The sequence below is a fragment of the Oncorhynchus mykiss genome, chromosome 15 (genome assembly GCF_013265735.2).
Source record: "Oncorhynchus mykiss isolate Arlee chromosome 15, USDA_OmykA_1.1, whole genome shotgun sequence".
NCBI classification, from domain to species: domain Eukaryota; kingdom Metazoa; phylum Chordata; class Actinopteri; order Salmoniformes; family Salmonidae; genus Oncorhynchus; species Oncorhynchus mykiss.
The window spans coordinates 14,779,962-14,796,678 of record NC_048579.1 but is presented as its reverse complement, the minus strand read 5'-3'; the positions used below and the strand labels follow the sequence as shown (position 1 = coordinate 14,796,678).

Sequence of the window (16,717 nt, the reverse complement as noted above, 5' to 3'; positions counted from 1 at the left end):
AATATGTACTGGGTCATACTCCTGGAATGTAATTTGAAAGATTGACGGCTCAAGCAGGATCACTGTACAAACCATTGAAAGTGATTTGAGCTTGTTGTACAATAGTGCATTTTTATACTCATGTATTTGGACTTCCTGCTGTGGAGCAAATTGCCCCTCAGGGATAATAAAGATTATCTGAGTATAAGGAGATGATCAACATTCCCTCTGAAATACGCTTGTGCAATATGGACTAGTTTCAAATAGGTTTCTTCATTATGCTGTTTTCAATCTGCTCGATATCCCAGTCTTGGACAGTGGTTTTGGATATACAAAGAATTAAACATGAACCCACAATGCAAATAGTATTTATTTTTATTTAGGTGGTTAAAAAGTCTTACAATATAGAGCTCCAGAAAATATAAAATTCTTCAAAGAAAACAAAACATGCTTTTACAACAGTGGAGGGGGGACTACTCTCCCAGCATGCAGTCGGCAAGGTTTCTCCTGGGCTTCTGGTTCTGTTCTGAGGGGCCCACAGAGGAAACTCCCAAACCAACATGCAACCTTCCCACAATGTTGAATAGATAGATGGTCATGAGTGAAGCGCACAGAAAGGTTACTGGCGAAATCTAGTTGACTTGGTTACAACCTCCTACTAAAGGTTAGTCTCGGTACCAGACAGTACTCAGGCTAACTATAAAGTGCCAATCTAAACAGAAGCATCCACAACAAACTCATTCATGCACTCCACCAAGGCAGAGAGCTCTCCATCTTAGCCAGTCAATTGAACTGCTCTAGTCCTGAAATGGAGATACAATAGATTGGTGCCACAATTATTGTAAATACACAGACTGGGTACTCAACCCCCCCTACTGGATGTCTTGTTCCATCTTTGTACTTTGACAAAAACATCAACATCACCAGTTATATCCTTTGATCTCATACATCTTTGCCCATCTCACACCCCGAACTCTTGAGGGTTTCCTGAACACTCTCACACAGCATCTGTGGCAAGCCCAGGAGAAGCCCTGAGCCAGTTGGCATTTAAGAAGAAAAAAAAAAAAAAGAGCTGAAGAGAGAATTAAAGATGGGTTGAGAAACAACCATTCAGAAACAAAAGGAGAATCCACTCCCCCAAATCTTCCCACACCTTGAAACTGTTCATCAATCCTCATGCCCATTCTATGAGGGCTCTCATTTCTCCTTTCCACCTCCGGAGTGACGTCAGAGCTTTGACGTCACGAAGAACAACTGCATCCCCTATGCAAGGCTCACACTTCGCATATTGCCAGAAGAAGAAACAGGAAGTCTAACCCACCAGTAAAAACTTCCCATAAGTTCCTGGGCTCGGGTGGTGATGGGCTGGAGTTCAGTGTTATGAAGGAGTCACCATGACGACTCAAAGCATCAATAATGTTGCCAGTTGGGGACTTCCTTCGTCAACGATAGTCTCTTACCGTACATTTTTTCCCTATTCAGTTCTATTGTTTTTTTTTTGTCCAGACACCAAAGATATGTCCCCTTACCCTTTATAACCGCTTTTAAAAACTCAAACACAAAAAGTATGATTGGCAAACACAGAACCCCACCAACATTTCTAAACTGTCTTAAGTCTGCAGCTTTTCTGAGAACTTTTGGATTCTGAACCCTTAGATTCGTTTTTAAAAATCTTTTATTGGGACTCTTTTTTTGCAAAATAAAAATGCCATGTTTTGTTTTTTTAAACTTAGATTTTTTGTTTCTTTCTTTTTAACATCCTTTGAAGAAAGTGGTGAATGTGTCGACCCATAGGCATCTGTCACAGTTCTGTTTCTGGGGGAGGGGGGAACGACCATGCTCTTTCCAGAGGCTGCAGCCCCTACTCGGTCTTCTGCAGCTCTTCCCCAGGGGGCGCACACGGGCTGCGCAGGCTCTTCTGAAGCACGTGGGCGTCTGCAGGCTCTATCCTCTTGTAGTAGTTCTTTTTCGTCTCGATGATCTCAAAGCCAAACTTCTGGTAGAAGTCGATGGCCGACTCGTTGCTGATCTGCACGTGACTGTCAGATGAGAGAATGAATCCAAATCAAATAACATTTTATTTGTCACATGCGTCATAAACAGGTGTAGACCAACAGCGGAACGCTTACTTACGGGCCCTTTCCAATAATGCAGAGAAGATAAATAATAGAACAATTATACCACAAGGAATAAATACACAATGAGTCATGATAATTTGGATATATACACAGGGTACGAGCATTGAATCGATGTGCAGGGGTACGAGGTAATTGAGGTAGACATGTACATATACCTAGGCAACAGGATAGATAATAAACTGTAGCAGCAGGGTATGTGATGAGTCAACGCAGATAGAAGCGTGTGAATTAGGAGGTAAGGGATGACGAACATTTTCAACTGACCACTGAGGATGCATCTCAATAGCAGGGCTTTTCCTCCATCTGCACTGATGTGAAAACAGAGAAATGGTGAAAGCAATATGGTGTATAGTATGCCCATACCAGGCAATTGCTTTCACCTGTCCAGTTCTTTCACATCAACACAGTGAACGGACATGAGAAGAGCCCATTTAGATATACTGGGATGCACAGTAAAGAGCTTACAGACTAAGCACCAAAGGTAAACTTCCATGGGTAGGGTGGCAAATCGCAGGCAGTTTTGCTAGCGCTGTGGTTTGTGGTCCACGTTCCCGTGAGCGGAGCTGTTGGCTTGGCACTCGAGACGCCAAAATACGACAATTAGCTTTAAGTCTTAAGCGGCCGCTGCACATGGTTGACCAATGAGCGGAGTTGTCAACCAATCAAACAATGTTTTAATGACAACATTCAAGCTGACAACTGGAAGCGCTGGTCTCTACATACGGTAGGCAGAGTCTCTTGTGGTTCGATTGCCGTTTACAGTGGCACATCTGTAAGCGCCTTAAGACGCAGAACACAGATCCTTCATTATAGACTTACAGGTAAATGTTGTCAAAGGTGCCATCCTTCTCGCAGATGTTTAACACATGGTTCAGCATCTTTGTTCCTGGTCACAATACAAGAGAGAAGATCAGGAGTTTGACAACATGCAACACCAGTGACTAGCTCTGACTTGGCAGATGATAAATACCTTTTCCTCAATATAGTAGCTATGACTGATATGTGGTTGTCCCACCTAGGTTGCTTAAGATTATGTATATAAAAAAAGATATATATATATATATATATCATGTAAAAAAACTGCAAACAGTAAGAGGATACAAGTGAATATGGTGTGAAGCTGGCTATTGTCGATGTACGAAAACAAAATGATCTGCACCGTACCTATGCCTAACCTGCGGTAGGGCGCTAGGCAGCCCAGTGTCATGATATACAGTCTCTTCTGGTTCTGAGAGTGGTCCACTCTGCAGCACACTGCCCCCACCGCAATGTCATTGAAGTATGCTACAAACATAGGGGTCAGAGGTATTACACATCAGTGGCATGTAGCATTTTCTCACAACACTCCATAAGTAAACAACCAAAACAAGTGCATCAATATCAGACTACAAGGGACTACGTCATTGGGCAAGCCCGTCTCGTCTTACCTAGCTTGGCGAGCTCTCCCACTTCGAGCACGTCCTTGTAGAACTTGTCATTGTAGCTGACGGGAAAGATGACCTGGTTGAGGCGTTTCAACTGTTTAATGTTGTGGGGCGTAACGTCCCCCAGCTCTATCCGGCTACTGAAACAAGAGCAGAACAGTCAACCAGCTGGGCAACCAAGCAAAATGACACACTAAATGATCAAAAGTATGTGGACACCTGCTTTTCAAATAATTAATTCCAAAATCATGGGCATTAATATAGAGTTGGTCCTCCCTTTGCTGCTATAACAACCTCCACTCTTCTGGGAATGCTTTCCACTAGATGTTGGAACATTGCTGCAGGGTCTTGCTTCCATTCAGCCACGAGAGCATTAGTGAGGTCGGGCACTTTTGTTGAGCGATTAGATCTCGACAAACAGTTTCTGTAGGGACCTCTATTTGTGCACGGGAGCATTGTCATGCTGTCAAACTGGTGCCACAAAGTTGTAAGCACAGAATCATTGAGAATGTCATTGTATGCTGTAGCGTTAACATTTCCCTTCACTGGAACTAAGGGGCCTAGCCCGAACCATGAAAAATAACCCCATACCATTATTCCTACTCCACCAAACTTTACCGTTGGCACTATGCATTAAGGCAGGTAGTTTTCTTGGCATCTGCCAAACCCAGATTCATCCACTGACTGGTAGATGGTGAAGCGTGAATCATCACTACAGACAATGTGTTTTCACTGCTCGAGCCCAATGGCGGCGAGTTTTACATCACTCCAGCCAACGCTTGGCATTGCACATGGTGATCTTAGGCTTGTGTGCGGCTGCTCGACCATGGAAACCCATTTCAGCTCCTGACAAACAGTTCTTGTGCTGACGTGCTTCCAGGGGCTGTTTGGAACTCGGTAGGGAGACCATTATAACACGTTCCAGCATTCGGCGGTCCCGTTCTGTGAACTTGTGTGGCCTAACATTTTGCAGCTGAGCAGTTGTTGCTCCTAGACGTTTCCACTTCCCAATAACAGCCCTTACAGTTGAGTGGGGCAGCTCTAGCAGGGCAGAAATTTGACAAACTGACTTGTTGGAAAGGTAGCATCCTATGACGGTGCCACGTTGAAAGTCACTGAGCTCTTCAGTAAGGCCATTCTACTGCCAATGTTTGTCTTTGGAGATCGCATGGCTGTGTGCTCGATGTTATACACCTGTCAGCAACGGGTGTAGCTGAAATAGCCGAATCCACTAATTTGAAGGGGTGTCCACTTACTTTTAAATGTGGCACTCATATCCACAGTGACTGATCCACAAGTGTGTACACATACCATGACCAAGGCACAACTCGCATTAAGTATTTTGGTAAACACAGATGTCTAACAGTGCCTGAGGACATGATATGGGCTGCCTTGAGCTCTTCTAGGGAGCTGGCTGGGCAGCCAGTTCTCCTGCCACTGTGTGCCACCTGGACCAGCCCAGATGCATTGACAGCTGCCAACTGTCATCCCAAAAGGTTAACAGTGGCATCAGGCACACAAGCACTACACCAGACACAAAATCTGCCCCCCAAGGCAAAACCCCACATTAATTCAATTGGGATGACTGACATGTTACATGCAATCTTTGTGCATGTAAACAGCCTTTCCTTTGTGCCTTGATCATGAAAGATTAGGCATGATGTTTAGGTAAATGTCAATCTCTGGGACTGAGAGTTTGTTTTCGTGTCTCTTGAGTTTGACCATTTGCCTCCAATTGATTTACTCCTGGAAGCGCACAGAGGTATTTATAGGGCGACTCATGTTAAAACCTCAATGCTGACAACAGCTGCTGGTCACGTGTTCGACGGCAATCAGACAGGCCGGATAGTGACAGCAGAGACCTGGCGACGTCGCCAATATTCAAATCTAAGACATCTGCTCTGAGACCCCACCATTAGTCTGTACCCCCAGGGGTACAACCAATACAAATTGTGATAATTGTATTTATTATTTTTTTTAAATTTTTAATCTTCACATTTTCAAACAGTACATTTATATTTTTCAACAGGGTTATACATTTGGGTGATATTTTTTTCTAACCCGAGTAGCCTAGTTTCACTGCCAAGAATAAAGTTAAACCATCTAGTGTTCAGTGAATAAGTCAAACAGGTAGCCTAGTCAAATAATTAACCAATCAAAACCTTTACTCTCTCGTGAGAAATCTTGCGCAGACATTTAAAAACAAAACAATGTGAAAATGAGTTTAGGTGAGAATAAAGATGACTTTTGAAGAGTAAGACATGTAATAAAGCAACAGATACCATAAATAAGAAGGGGCTAGAAGCATCTTATATGGTGAGCTACCGAGTGGCTAGGATAGGCAAGCCCCATTCTATTGTGGAGGACTTAATTCTTCCTGCTGCTGTGGATATGGCTGGGACAATGCTGTGGGAAAAAGCCAACTAAACAATGGCTTCATCAAACAAGTGTTTCACGACGCATCAGTGGCATGGCAGGAGATGTTTTGAAACAATTACTTCTTCGTATACAAGCCAGTGAATTATATGCGTTACAGTTGGATGAGTCAACAGACGTGGCGGGCCTGGCACAGCTCCTGGTATATGTCCGTTATGTTTATGGGTGGTCAATTAAGGACAGACATCCTCTTCTGCAAACCACTGGAAACTAGGACAACATGAGGATATTTTTTAAAGTACTGGACAGCTTTGTGACAAATGGACTTTGTTGGTCAAGATATGTTGGTATCTGTACGGATGGCACAATAGCCATGACAGGGAGATATAGTGGCGTGGTAACGCACGTACAAGCAGTTGCTCCCGACGCCACTTGGGTACACTGCAGCATCCACTGAGAGGCCCTTGCTTCCAAGGGAATGTCTGACAGCTTGAAATACGTTTTGGACACTACAGTGAAAATGGTTAACTTTGTTAAAGCAAGGCCACTGAACTCTCGTGTATTTTCTGCATTATGCAATGATATGGGCAGCGACCATGTAACGCTTTTACAACATGCGTTGGTTAACAAGTGGCAAAGTATTGACGGTTTTTATTTTTTATTGAGAGACTAGCTTAAAGTTCTCTTTACTGACCATTTTCACTTGTCTGACCGGTTGCACGATGACAAGTTTCTCACATGACTGGCCTATCTGGGTGATGTTTTTTCTCACCTGAATGATCTGAATCTAGGATTACAGGGAGTCTCTGCAACTACACTCAATGTGAGGGACAAAATTGAGGCTATGGTTAAGTTCTGTCTGCATTAACAAGGACAACACACAGCTCTTTCCATCATTGGATTATTTTTTTTGTGTGCAAATGAACTCAAGCTGACGGACAACGTCAAATGTGATATAGGGAAGCACCCGAGTGAGCTGGGTGCGCAATTACTTTCCCGAAATGGATGACAACTGGATTCGTTATCCTTTCATGCAAGTCCACTTACCGATATCTGAACAAGAGAGCCTCATAGAAATTGCAACAAGCAGTTCAGTGAAATTTTAATTTAATCAGAAGCTATTGCCAGATTTCTGGATATGGCTGCGCTCAGCGATTTGCCTTGGCAAGACACTGATGCCCTTAGCAACCACGTACCTATGCGAGAGTGGCTTCTCGGCCCTCACTAGCATGAAAACTAAATACAGGAACAGACTGTGTGTGGAAAATGACTTAAAACAGAGACTCTCCCCAATACAACCCAACACTGCAGAGTTATGTGCATCCTTTCAAGCACACCCTTCTCATTAATTTTTTAAAATGAACAAATAAGGTTTTATATATAAGATAGCTAAATAACGTGCAAAATTACTGATAATTTTTATATTATTATTTGTGCCCTGGTCCTATAAGAGCTCTTCGTCACAAGCCGGGTTGTGACAAAAACTCACTCATTCTTATTAGTGATGCACCGACATTACATTTTTGGCCAATACCGATATCTGACATTTTCCTTGACAAAAAAAAAGTGGCATTTTAAGCATTCTGTTACAGTTAAGTAGTTGACGCAGAGGTCCCTGGTTCAAATCCAACCAGCTGTGATTGGGAGTCCCATAGGTCGGCACACAACTGGCCCAGCGTTGCCCGGGCCGTCATTGTAAATAAGAATTTGTTCTTAACTGACTTGCCTAGTTAAATAAAGGTTACACACACGCACCAAAAATGTATTTTGTTGGCATTTACGTATGTCCCCATTACCAGTAAAATGTCATCAAAACCTATTTCTTTCATTTACTTGCTGTGCTGTTTTGTTGTTAATTTGTTCAGTCGTTTCATTCTCAATCAGGTTTTCTACGTAACGCCGTTTGGGTCTTTCCATGTCAAAAAAGCTTGTTGACCAATCAGGACCTGAATAATACTACACGTCACAATAATTTAACGCGTTCATTAATTTGACTAAGTTAATACATATTAATTACACTATCATTAATTTCATATGTCACAACGATTCATCAATACGTATGCTATGATGGTGGTAAAGTTGTCTCGCGCATCCTACAGTGCTGCTCATTAAAAAAAGCTTGCTAGCTCATGAATGCAAACAATGTTCTTTCCCAAAAACATAGGAAAACAATGTAATCCAGATGTCATTAAATTAACCCTAATTTATAAGACAGCTCTTATTTGATTAATGGTGGTCGGACCCATCTATGTGAAGCTAGCCACAATAATGATTAGCTACAATAGTGGACTTTGCGGTTAGCCTTCAAAATTAAAGTATGACAATTATTCTATTTCTATTCATTTGCGTCACTGTCAATGACACTTATTTTGAAAGCAAACCGAAAATTCAACTATTGTGCCTAATCCTTATTGTGGCTAGCTTCACAACACATAACCAGGTCTGGTCGGGCATCACTAGCCAGATGAAGCTAGCTGGCTGCTTATAACGTTAGCTTTGGGCAACAGGGTTAAGTAGCTGGCTAGCTATTTATTTTCATGAATTGAAGTTCAATTTCCATAGGCGAACACCAACTTACAAGGATTCCTAAATCTTTGCTAAAAATAATGAAAATGACTGCAGGTTCTACTGCTCATTGTTTTCAGGCTGGTTGTATTGGTGCTAGCTAGGTACCAAGCTAAAGCTAGTTACCCCAGTAGATAGCTTTAATGTCTCGCTGAAAATGTCTTACTCTTTCAAATGACTGCTCGACTTGTTGACTGCTCTATCCACACAGCAGACATTGTGGGCTAGGTTAGGAATGCTGTGTTAAAGTGTAGCGCAAAATGTTACGTGGCGTCATTACATCATGTACCTACGTTATATAGGTATGCACATCAGCTCTGACATCGGTTTTTAAAGCCGGCGTTAAACTAGACATCTGGCCGTTACCGATGTTTGCATTTTGAAGCTAATATCGTCCAATTCTGATATGTTCACTGATATATCGTGCATCCTTAATTCTTATGTTTAATAAATGTATCGTATAGTGTGTTTGTGGCAGGCTTACAATGATGGCAAAAAAACTACATTTGAGTGTGCTGACCCTGGTGCTAGTGGGGTACGCAGCTGGAGGTTGAATGAAGGGGTACGGGACTATAAAAAAAGTTTGGTAACCACTGTTAGGGGAACTTGTTTAGTAAATAAGCAAACAACCTGAAATTGTGGTTTGATTATGTATCAACATGGAAACTACACATCAGTGTTATTTGATCCACTATCGGTAGGCTTTCGTCCCCATTGATAAAACCACGTAGCCACATATACTGTAAAAACGTTCGCTACATTGTATCTAGCCCTTGATCATGACTGAGTTCCATTACACACAAATCATTGGACTAACGCATCTTATGTACGGGGGAGTTAACGTGCATCGCTTGCAGTACGGTTTTGGAAGCATAAGAACTTTGTTTCATATCAGCAAGGAATACATATTCTAAAATCAAAAAAAGGTTAAATTGATACACACCTTTATAGTGTTGGGGTTCCCAAATGGCAATTTTCCCAAGTTACAACGCTTGTTAACGGAAAACAGCCGTTAGACGGAGTGAACTACCTGTGCTAATTTGCCATCTGCGTCTCCGAACCCCTGTGTGTAAACTGAAGACACCACAAACGTGTTGTCACTGAAAAATACTGTAGGCTGCAACTGTGTTAAAACCAGTTAACAGTAAGTGTATATTTGGCATTTGTGAAATTATTTTGATGTGATATGAAAGTAGAGGGATTTATGTTTCCTGAACTGCACCGCAATTGAGAATCCATTCACGTTTAGATAGAGCATTTGGCTGTTTTGGCATCCAGAGCCAATTCACCTCTAAACAGAACATGTAAGGACCTTGGACTACAAGAGTTAACCTTAGGCTCCTTTGGTCCATTATTGGGCTACCTTGTATAACTTCACTTCAACTAGCTAGCTGTGTGTTACTTACAGTAACAGAACTTAGCCATTTACAAAGTATCCACTTGGGAACTGATATTTTGTAACCTTGGCAGATAATTGCATAGGATAGGGGTCGACTACCTGAAAGCACATTGGTTAACAGCCTGGTCTCAGACTAGAGGCATCATAGTAAATGTTATTCTGAGCTACTCTAATTAGTATGATGTTTGGTATGGTTACGAGTCCAAAGGTTGCAAGTTTGATTCTCATCACGGACAACTTAAGCATTTTAGCTAATTAGCAACTTTAACTATACCGAACAAAAATATGAACGCAACATGTAAATTATTGTTACCATGGTTCAGAAGCTGAAATTAAAGATCCCAGAATTGTTCCATAGGGACAAAAAGTTTCTCTAAAATGTTCACAAATTTGTTTACATCCCTGTTTAATGAGCATTTCTCCTTTGCCAGGATAATTCATCCACTTGACAGTTGTGGTATATCAATAAGCCGATAAAACGGAACGATCATTACACAGATGCACCTTGTGCTGGGGACAATAAAGGCCACTCTAAAATGTGCATGTTTCTCACAACACAATGCCAGATGTCCCAAGTTGATGGAGCGTGGAAGAGCTCCGAGACAGGATTGTGCCGAGACAGATCTGTGGAAGGATTTTTACAAATTCTGCAGCATTGAAGGTCCGCAAGAACACAGTGGCCTTCATCTTTAATTGGAAGAAGTTTGGAACCACCAAGACTCTTTCTAGAGTTAGCCACCCGGCAAAACTGAGCAACAACGTCGCCTATGGGCACAAACCCACCGTTGCTGGACCAGACAGGACTGGCAAAAAGTGCTCATCACTGACAATTAGTAGTTTTGTCTCACCAGGGGTGATGGTCGGATTTGCGTTTATCGTCAAAGGAATGAGCGTTACACCGAAGCCTGTACTCTGGAACGGGATCGAATGTGGAGGTGGAGGGTCCGTCATGGTCTGGAGCGGTGTGTCACAGCATCATCGGACTGAGCTTGTTGTCATTGCAGGCAATCTCAACGCTGTGCGTTAACAGGAAAGACATCCTCCTCCCTCATGTGATACCCTTCCTGCAGGCTCATCCTGACATGACCCTCCAGCATGACAATGCCACCAGCCACAGTGCTCGTTCTGTGCGTGATTTCCTGCAAGACAGGAATGTCAGTGTTCTGCCATGGCCAGCGAGGAGCCCAGTGCTCAATGGGATTGAGATCGTCTGGGACCTGTTGGATCGGAGGGCTCGGGCTTTCCCCCCCATTTGTGCCTTTGTGGAAGAGTGGGGTAACATCTCACAGCAAGAACTGGCAAATCTGGTGCAGTCCATGAGGAGATAAACTGCCATACTTAATGCAGCTGGTTGCCACACCAGATCTGTCACTTTTGACCCCCCCTTTGTTCAGGGACACATTATTCCATTTCTGTTAGTCAAATGTCTGTGGACCTTGTTCAGTGTATGTCTCAGTTGTTGAATCTTATGTTCATACAACTATTTACACATCTTACGTTTGCTGAAAATAAACACAGTTGACAGTGAGAGGACGTTTCTTTTTTTGATGAGTTTATATTATTCGTAGCAGTCTATTTACCACCACAGAATGAAGCTGGCACTAAGACCGCACTCAACCAACTGTAAGGCCATAAGCAAAGAAGGAAATGCTCACCCAGAAGTGGACCTCCTAGTGTCCGGGGACTTTAATGCAGGCAAGCAAATCAGTTTAACCACATTTTTACCAGCGTGTCACATGTGCAACCACAGGGGGAAAAAAATCCTAGACCACCTTTACGCCACACACAGATGCAGACAAAGCTCTCCCCTGTCCTCCATTTGGCAAATCTGACCATAATTAAAAAACTAAAAGCAGGAAGTACCAGTGACTCGTTCAATGCGGAAGTGGTCAGATGACGTGGATGCAACGATCAGATGACATGGATGCTACACTACAGGACTTTTGCTAGCCCAGAGGGGAATATGTTCCGGGAATCATCCAATGGCATGAGGAGTAAACCACCCCAGTCACCGGCTTCATCAATAAGTGCATCAACGATAATAAAAATCTATTTAGCCTCAAGTAGATAATGAAACATGTTTGATTTGGTATAAATAATGCAAAAACAAAGTGTTGGAGAAGAATGTAAAAGTGCAATATGTGCTATGTAAGAAAGCTAACGATTTAGTTCCTTGCTCAGAACATATGAAAGCTGGTGGTTCCTTTTAACATGAGTCTTCAATATTCCCAGGTAAGAAGTTTAAGGTTGTAGTTATTATAGAACTATTTCCCTCTATACCATTTGTATTTCATTAACATTTGACTATTGGATGTTCTTATAGGCACTTTAGTATTGCCAGTGTAACAGTATAGCCTCCGTCCCTCTCCTCGCTCCTCCCTGGGCTCGAACCAGCAACACAACGACAACAGCCACCACATCGAAGCAGCGTTACCCATGCAGAGCAAGGGAAACAACCACCCCAAGGCTCAGAGCGAGTGAAGTTTGAAACGCTATTAGCGCGCGATAACTAGCCAGCCATTTCACTTCGGTCACACCAGCCTCATCTCGGGAGTAGATAGGTTTGAAGTCATAAACAGCGCAGTGCTTGACGCACAACGAAGAGCTGCTGGCAAAACGCCCGAAAGTACTGTTTGAATGAATGTTTACGCGCCTGCTTCTGCCTACTACCGCTCAGTCAGATACTTAGATACTTGTATGCTCAGTCAGATTATATGCAACACAGGACACGCTAGATAATATCATCAATCATGTGTAGTTAACTAGTAATTATGATTGATTGTTTTTTATTAGATAAGTTTAATGCTAGCTAGCAACTTACCTTGGCTTACTGCATTTGCGTAACAGGCAGTCTCCTTGTGGAGTACAACGAGAGAGAGGCAGGTCGTTATTGCGTTGGACTAGTTAACTGTAAGGTTGCAAGATTGGATCCCCCGAGCCGACAAGGTGAAAATCTGTCTTTCTGCCCCTGAACGAGGCAGTTAATCCACCGCTCATAGGCCGTCATTTAAAATAAGAATGTTTTCTTAACGGACTTGCCTAGTTAAATAAAGGTGTAATTTTATTATTTTAAATCAGCGCCCAAAAATACAGATTCCCGATTGTTATGAAAACTTGAAATCGGCCCATTCCGATTAATCGGTCGACCTCTAGTCCAACATTCACAAAGCCGCTGGACCAGAAGGATTACCAGAACATGTACTCAGAAGGATGTGGGGACCAACTGTCAAGTGTCTTCACTGACATTTTCAACCTCTCTGAGTCTCTGAGTCTGTAATACCTACATGTTTCAAGCAGACCGTCATAGTCCCTGTGCCCAAGGAAGCGAAGGCAACCTGCCTCAATGATTACCGCCCCATAACACTCACGTCAGTAGCCATGAAGTGCTTTGAAAGACTGGTCATGGCTAACAGCATCCTCCCGGACACCCTAGACCCACTCCGATTCGCATACCGCCCCAACAGATCCACAGATGACGCAATCTTAAATCGCACTCCACACAGCCCTTTCCCACCTGGGCAAAAGGAACACCTATGTGAGAATGGTGTTCATTGACTACAGCTCAACGTTCAACACCATAGTGCCCACGAAGCTCATCACTAAGCTAAGGTCTCTGGGACTCAACACCTCCCTCTGCAACTGGATCCTGGACTTTCCAACAGACCTCCCCCAGGTGGTAAGAGTAGGCAACAACACCTCTGCCACGCTGATCCTTAACATTGGGGCCCCTCAGGGGGGTGTACTTAGTCCACTCCTGTACTCCCTGTTCACCCATGACTGCGTGGCCAAACTGGACTCAAACACCATCATTAGGTTTGCTGACGACACAACAGTGGTAGGCTTGATCACTGACAACGATGAGATGGCGTATAGAGAGGTCAGAGAACTGGCGGTATGGCGCCAGGACAACAACCTCCTCAATGTGAGCAAGACAAAGGAGCTGATTGTTGACTACAGGAAAAAGAGGGCTGAACAGGCCCCCATTAACATCGACGGGGCTGTAGTGGAGTGGGTTGAGAGTGTTTCAAGTACGGCAGGCAAGCTGTACCGGAACGCCAAGTCTAGGACCAAAAGACTACTAAACAGCTTCTACCCTCAAGCCATAAGACCGCTGAACAATTAATAAAATCGCCACCGGACTATTTACCTTGACTCCCCCCTCCCTTTTGTACACAGTTGTTACTCAGCGGTTTATCATCTATGCAGTCACAACACCCCTACCTACATGTGCAAATTACCTCAACTAACCTGTACCCCCGCACACCGTCTCAGTACCCCTTGTACATAGCATTGTTATTGTGTTACTTTTTATTCTTATTTTTAAATTACTTTAGTCTATTTGGTAAATATTTTCTTAACTCTTCTTGAACTGCACTGTTGGTTAGGGGCTTGTAAGTATGTATTTCACGGTAAGGTCTACACTTGTTGTATTTGTATGTGACAAATAAAGTTTGATTTGACTAGTCAGGATCGAAGGAAAGAGGAACAGAACAAAGTACAGAGACCCTCAAGAAAACCTGCTCCAGAGTGCCCAGGACCTCAGACTGGGGAAAAGACTACGCAGGAGTGGCTTCGGGACAAGTCTCTGAATGTCCTTGAGTGGCCCAGCCAGAGCCCAGACTTGAACCTGATCTAATATCTCTGGAGAGACCTGTATATAGCTGTGCAGCGACACACCCTATTCAACCTGACAGAGCTTGAGAGGATCTGCAGAGAAGAATGGGAGAAACTGCCCAAATTCAGGTGTGCCAAGCTTGTAGCATCATACTCAAGAAGACTCAAGGCTGTAATTGCTGTTTCAATAACGTATTGAGTCAAGGGTCTGACTACTTATGTAAATGTAATATTTTAATGTTTAATAAATCACCTGTTGAGGCAAAAAACAAAAATCTATTTTAGAATAAGGCTGTAATGTAACAAAATGTGGAAAAACTCAAGGCGTCGGAATACTTTATGAATGCACAGTATAATATGAATACGTACAGAATAATACAAAATGCTCAGAGCAGGTTGTGGTTTATGGTTGATGCTCACGCCCCAAACAGTAGTTGAATCAATGGGTTACTTGAGTAATTTTAAGATTGCCTAATAAAACTAGTTAACGTCAGCGAAATACACTCCTTCACAGAAATCAGTAATACTAGACAATGGCTAAATATGATTGTCAATTTACTGACCAACGTCAGCATGCTAATAGGCAGTACTGTTACAGTTTTAATCTAATTTGTTCTAAATCAAATTAGCTAGCGTTAGCTACCTAGCCAAGTAAAGTAGCTAACGTTAGCTAACGTTGCTAGTTGAACAAGCTTAGAGTTGAGTGGCGTAAAGTAGCCTAGTAATTAACTATAGTTGCGTCAAAGTAGAGCGGACTTCAAACGTTTCGAAATCCAGCTAACGTTAGTTAGCTAACTAGCTACACGAACTAACAGGCATGTTACAAACTTATCCGACTTTTTGGTCAAAGTTTAATTTGATGGGAAATGCACGCGCTACTAGCCACACTTAGCAGGTTAAATATGTTATTTGCTAACTAGTTAACCAATGAGATACTGTGTCTAATAACTGGTAGAGACGAAAATTACTATGGTGCTGTTATTTTACCTAACCGTGCAAACGGTTTAGCTAGCTAACGTTAGCATTGCAACCACCTCTCCCGCCCCCCGTTGAAAAAAAAAAAAAGACAAGAAAAAACTTTAGTCGTGCTAGGAACACAGACAGCTCTTTTAATGGCTTTACTCACCCTTTCATTGTAAACTACTGATATTCTTTAGTTTCGATGTGGTTGAAGTTCTGAGTAGTTTACAGTTCGGGTAGAGGAATTTTGACAGAGTTGGTGTTTCCTCCTGTCGTACCCTCCACATGTATGTTGCTAACTGTTAGCTTAGCTACCGCACTCCTCCACTGTCAACTCTGACCCCGCATGCGCAGAACGTCACGTCTTCTTCTTCGGTGGGGTTTATTGGCGGTTGGCATCCAACGTTATGGTGCATTACCGCCACCTACTGTACTGGAGTGTGGGCCAGAGACAGGGAGAAACTAAATCCTACCTGCGAGCCCCGTTGATCTTAAAAAAGATTACAACATATTGGAGACTATGTCTAATGACATTCTACTAAACATACTCTTTAAACTAATTTCCTGTATCCCCTTTTCCCTCGTAATCTCAGCCTCTCTCTTTCCCTCTGATACTACCCACACTGTAGCAATACATGCTCCACGCTCTCTGTTTCCTGTCAATAATCACACTTTGCTTTTGAATGTTTTCCTATCACATATAAGGTCGTATTCAAATGGCTGTGTCCCACCCTTCATTTTGTAAAAAATAACTCCCTCTCTTCTGTCCCTTCCTGCCATCCTCCCCTCCTCGACTTTCCTCTGTACTTGAAATAAATGCCTGCCCTTAGTATCTCTATTCCACTGCTTCTGCCATCTCGGCACCATCACTGTCCATATCAGGCTTTTTGCCTCTGCCTTGCTCATTGAAACTACAACATCAACATCCCCACTGGGCTTCAGCCCAAGTCAATCTTATCTGTATGCCCATCTGTCTAATCGCAGAATGTCACTGTACGTTCATATTTTTTAATCCAGTTATTTTTATTATATAAAACACAAGTTCTGTTTTTGAAATATTGAAACACTTTAGGATTTTTGTTCTTGAAGTATGTATTGACCATTGGCTTTGACATTTTTGTTAGATTTTTACATGTCTTAATAATAATTAGCTATTATTCAATTTCTAATCGTTTGTGGCGCAACTCGGTATTTCATTTGAATTCATAGCACTGACGTAAAATATTGTGTCATGTAAATCTCCAGTGTCCAACGTGCAATCC

The 16,717-nt window shown here is 42.6% G+C and overlaps 1 protein-coding gene across 2 annotated transcripts; it reads right to left on the bottom strand.

The window, feature by feature from the left end:
* Positions 1-331: 331 nt before the first annotated feature.
* On the bottom strand, positions 332-15,836 carry LOC110489676 (N-alpha-acetyltransferase 50). Of its 2 annotated transcripts, none has more exons than XM_021562437.2 (5): positions 15,622-15,836; positions 3,545-3,681; positions 3,282-3,401; positions 2,937-3,003; positions 332-2,018 (listed from the first exon to the last, which is right to left on the bottom strand). In XM_021562437.2, the coding sequence occupies exons 1-5, from the start codon at positions 15,627-15,629 to the stop codon at positions 1,841-1,843; spliced, it is 510 nt and encodes a 169-aa protein (XP_021418112.1). In that variant the 5' UTR covers positions 15,630-15,836; the 3' UTR covers positions 332-1,840. The 2 variants fall into 2 exon arrangements, with proteins under 2 accessions (XP_021418112.1, XP_021418113.1); XM_021562438.2 differs by having other exon boundaries at positions 3,545-3,678; positions 15,622-15,823.
* Positions 15,837-16,717: the final 881 nt, after the last annotated feature.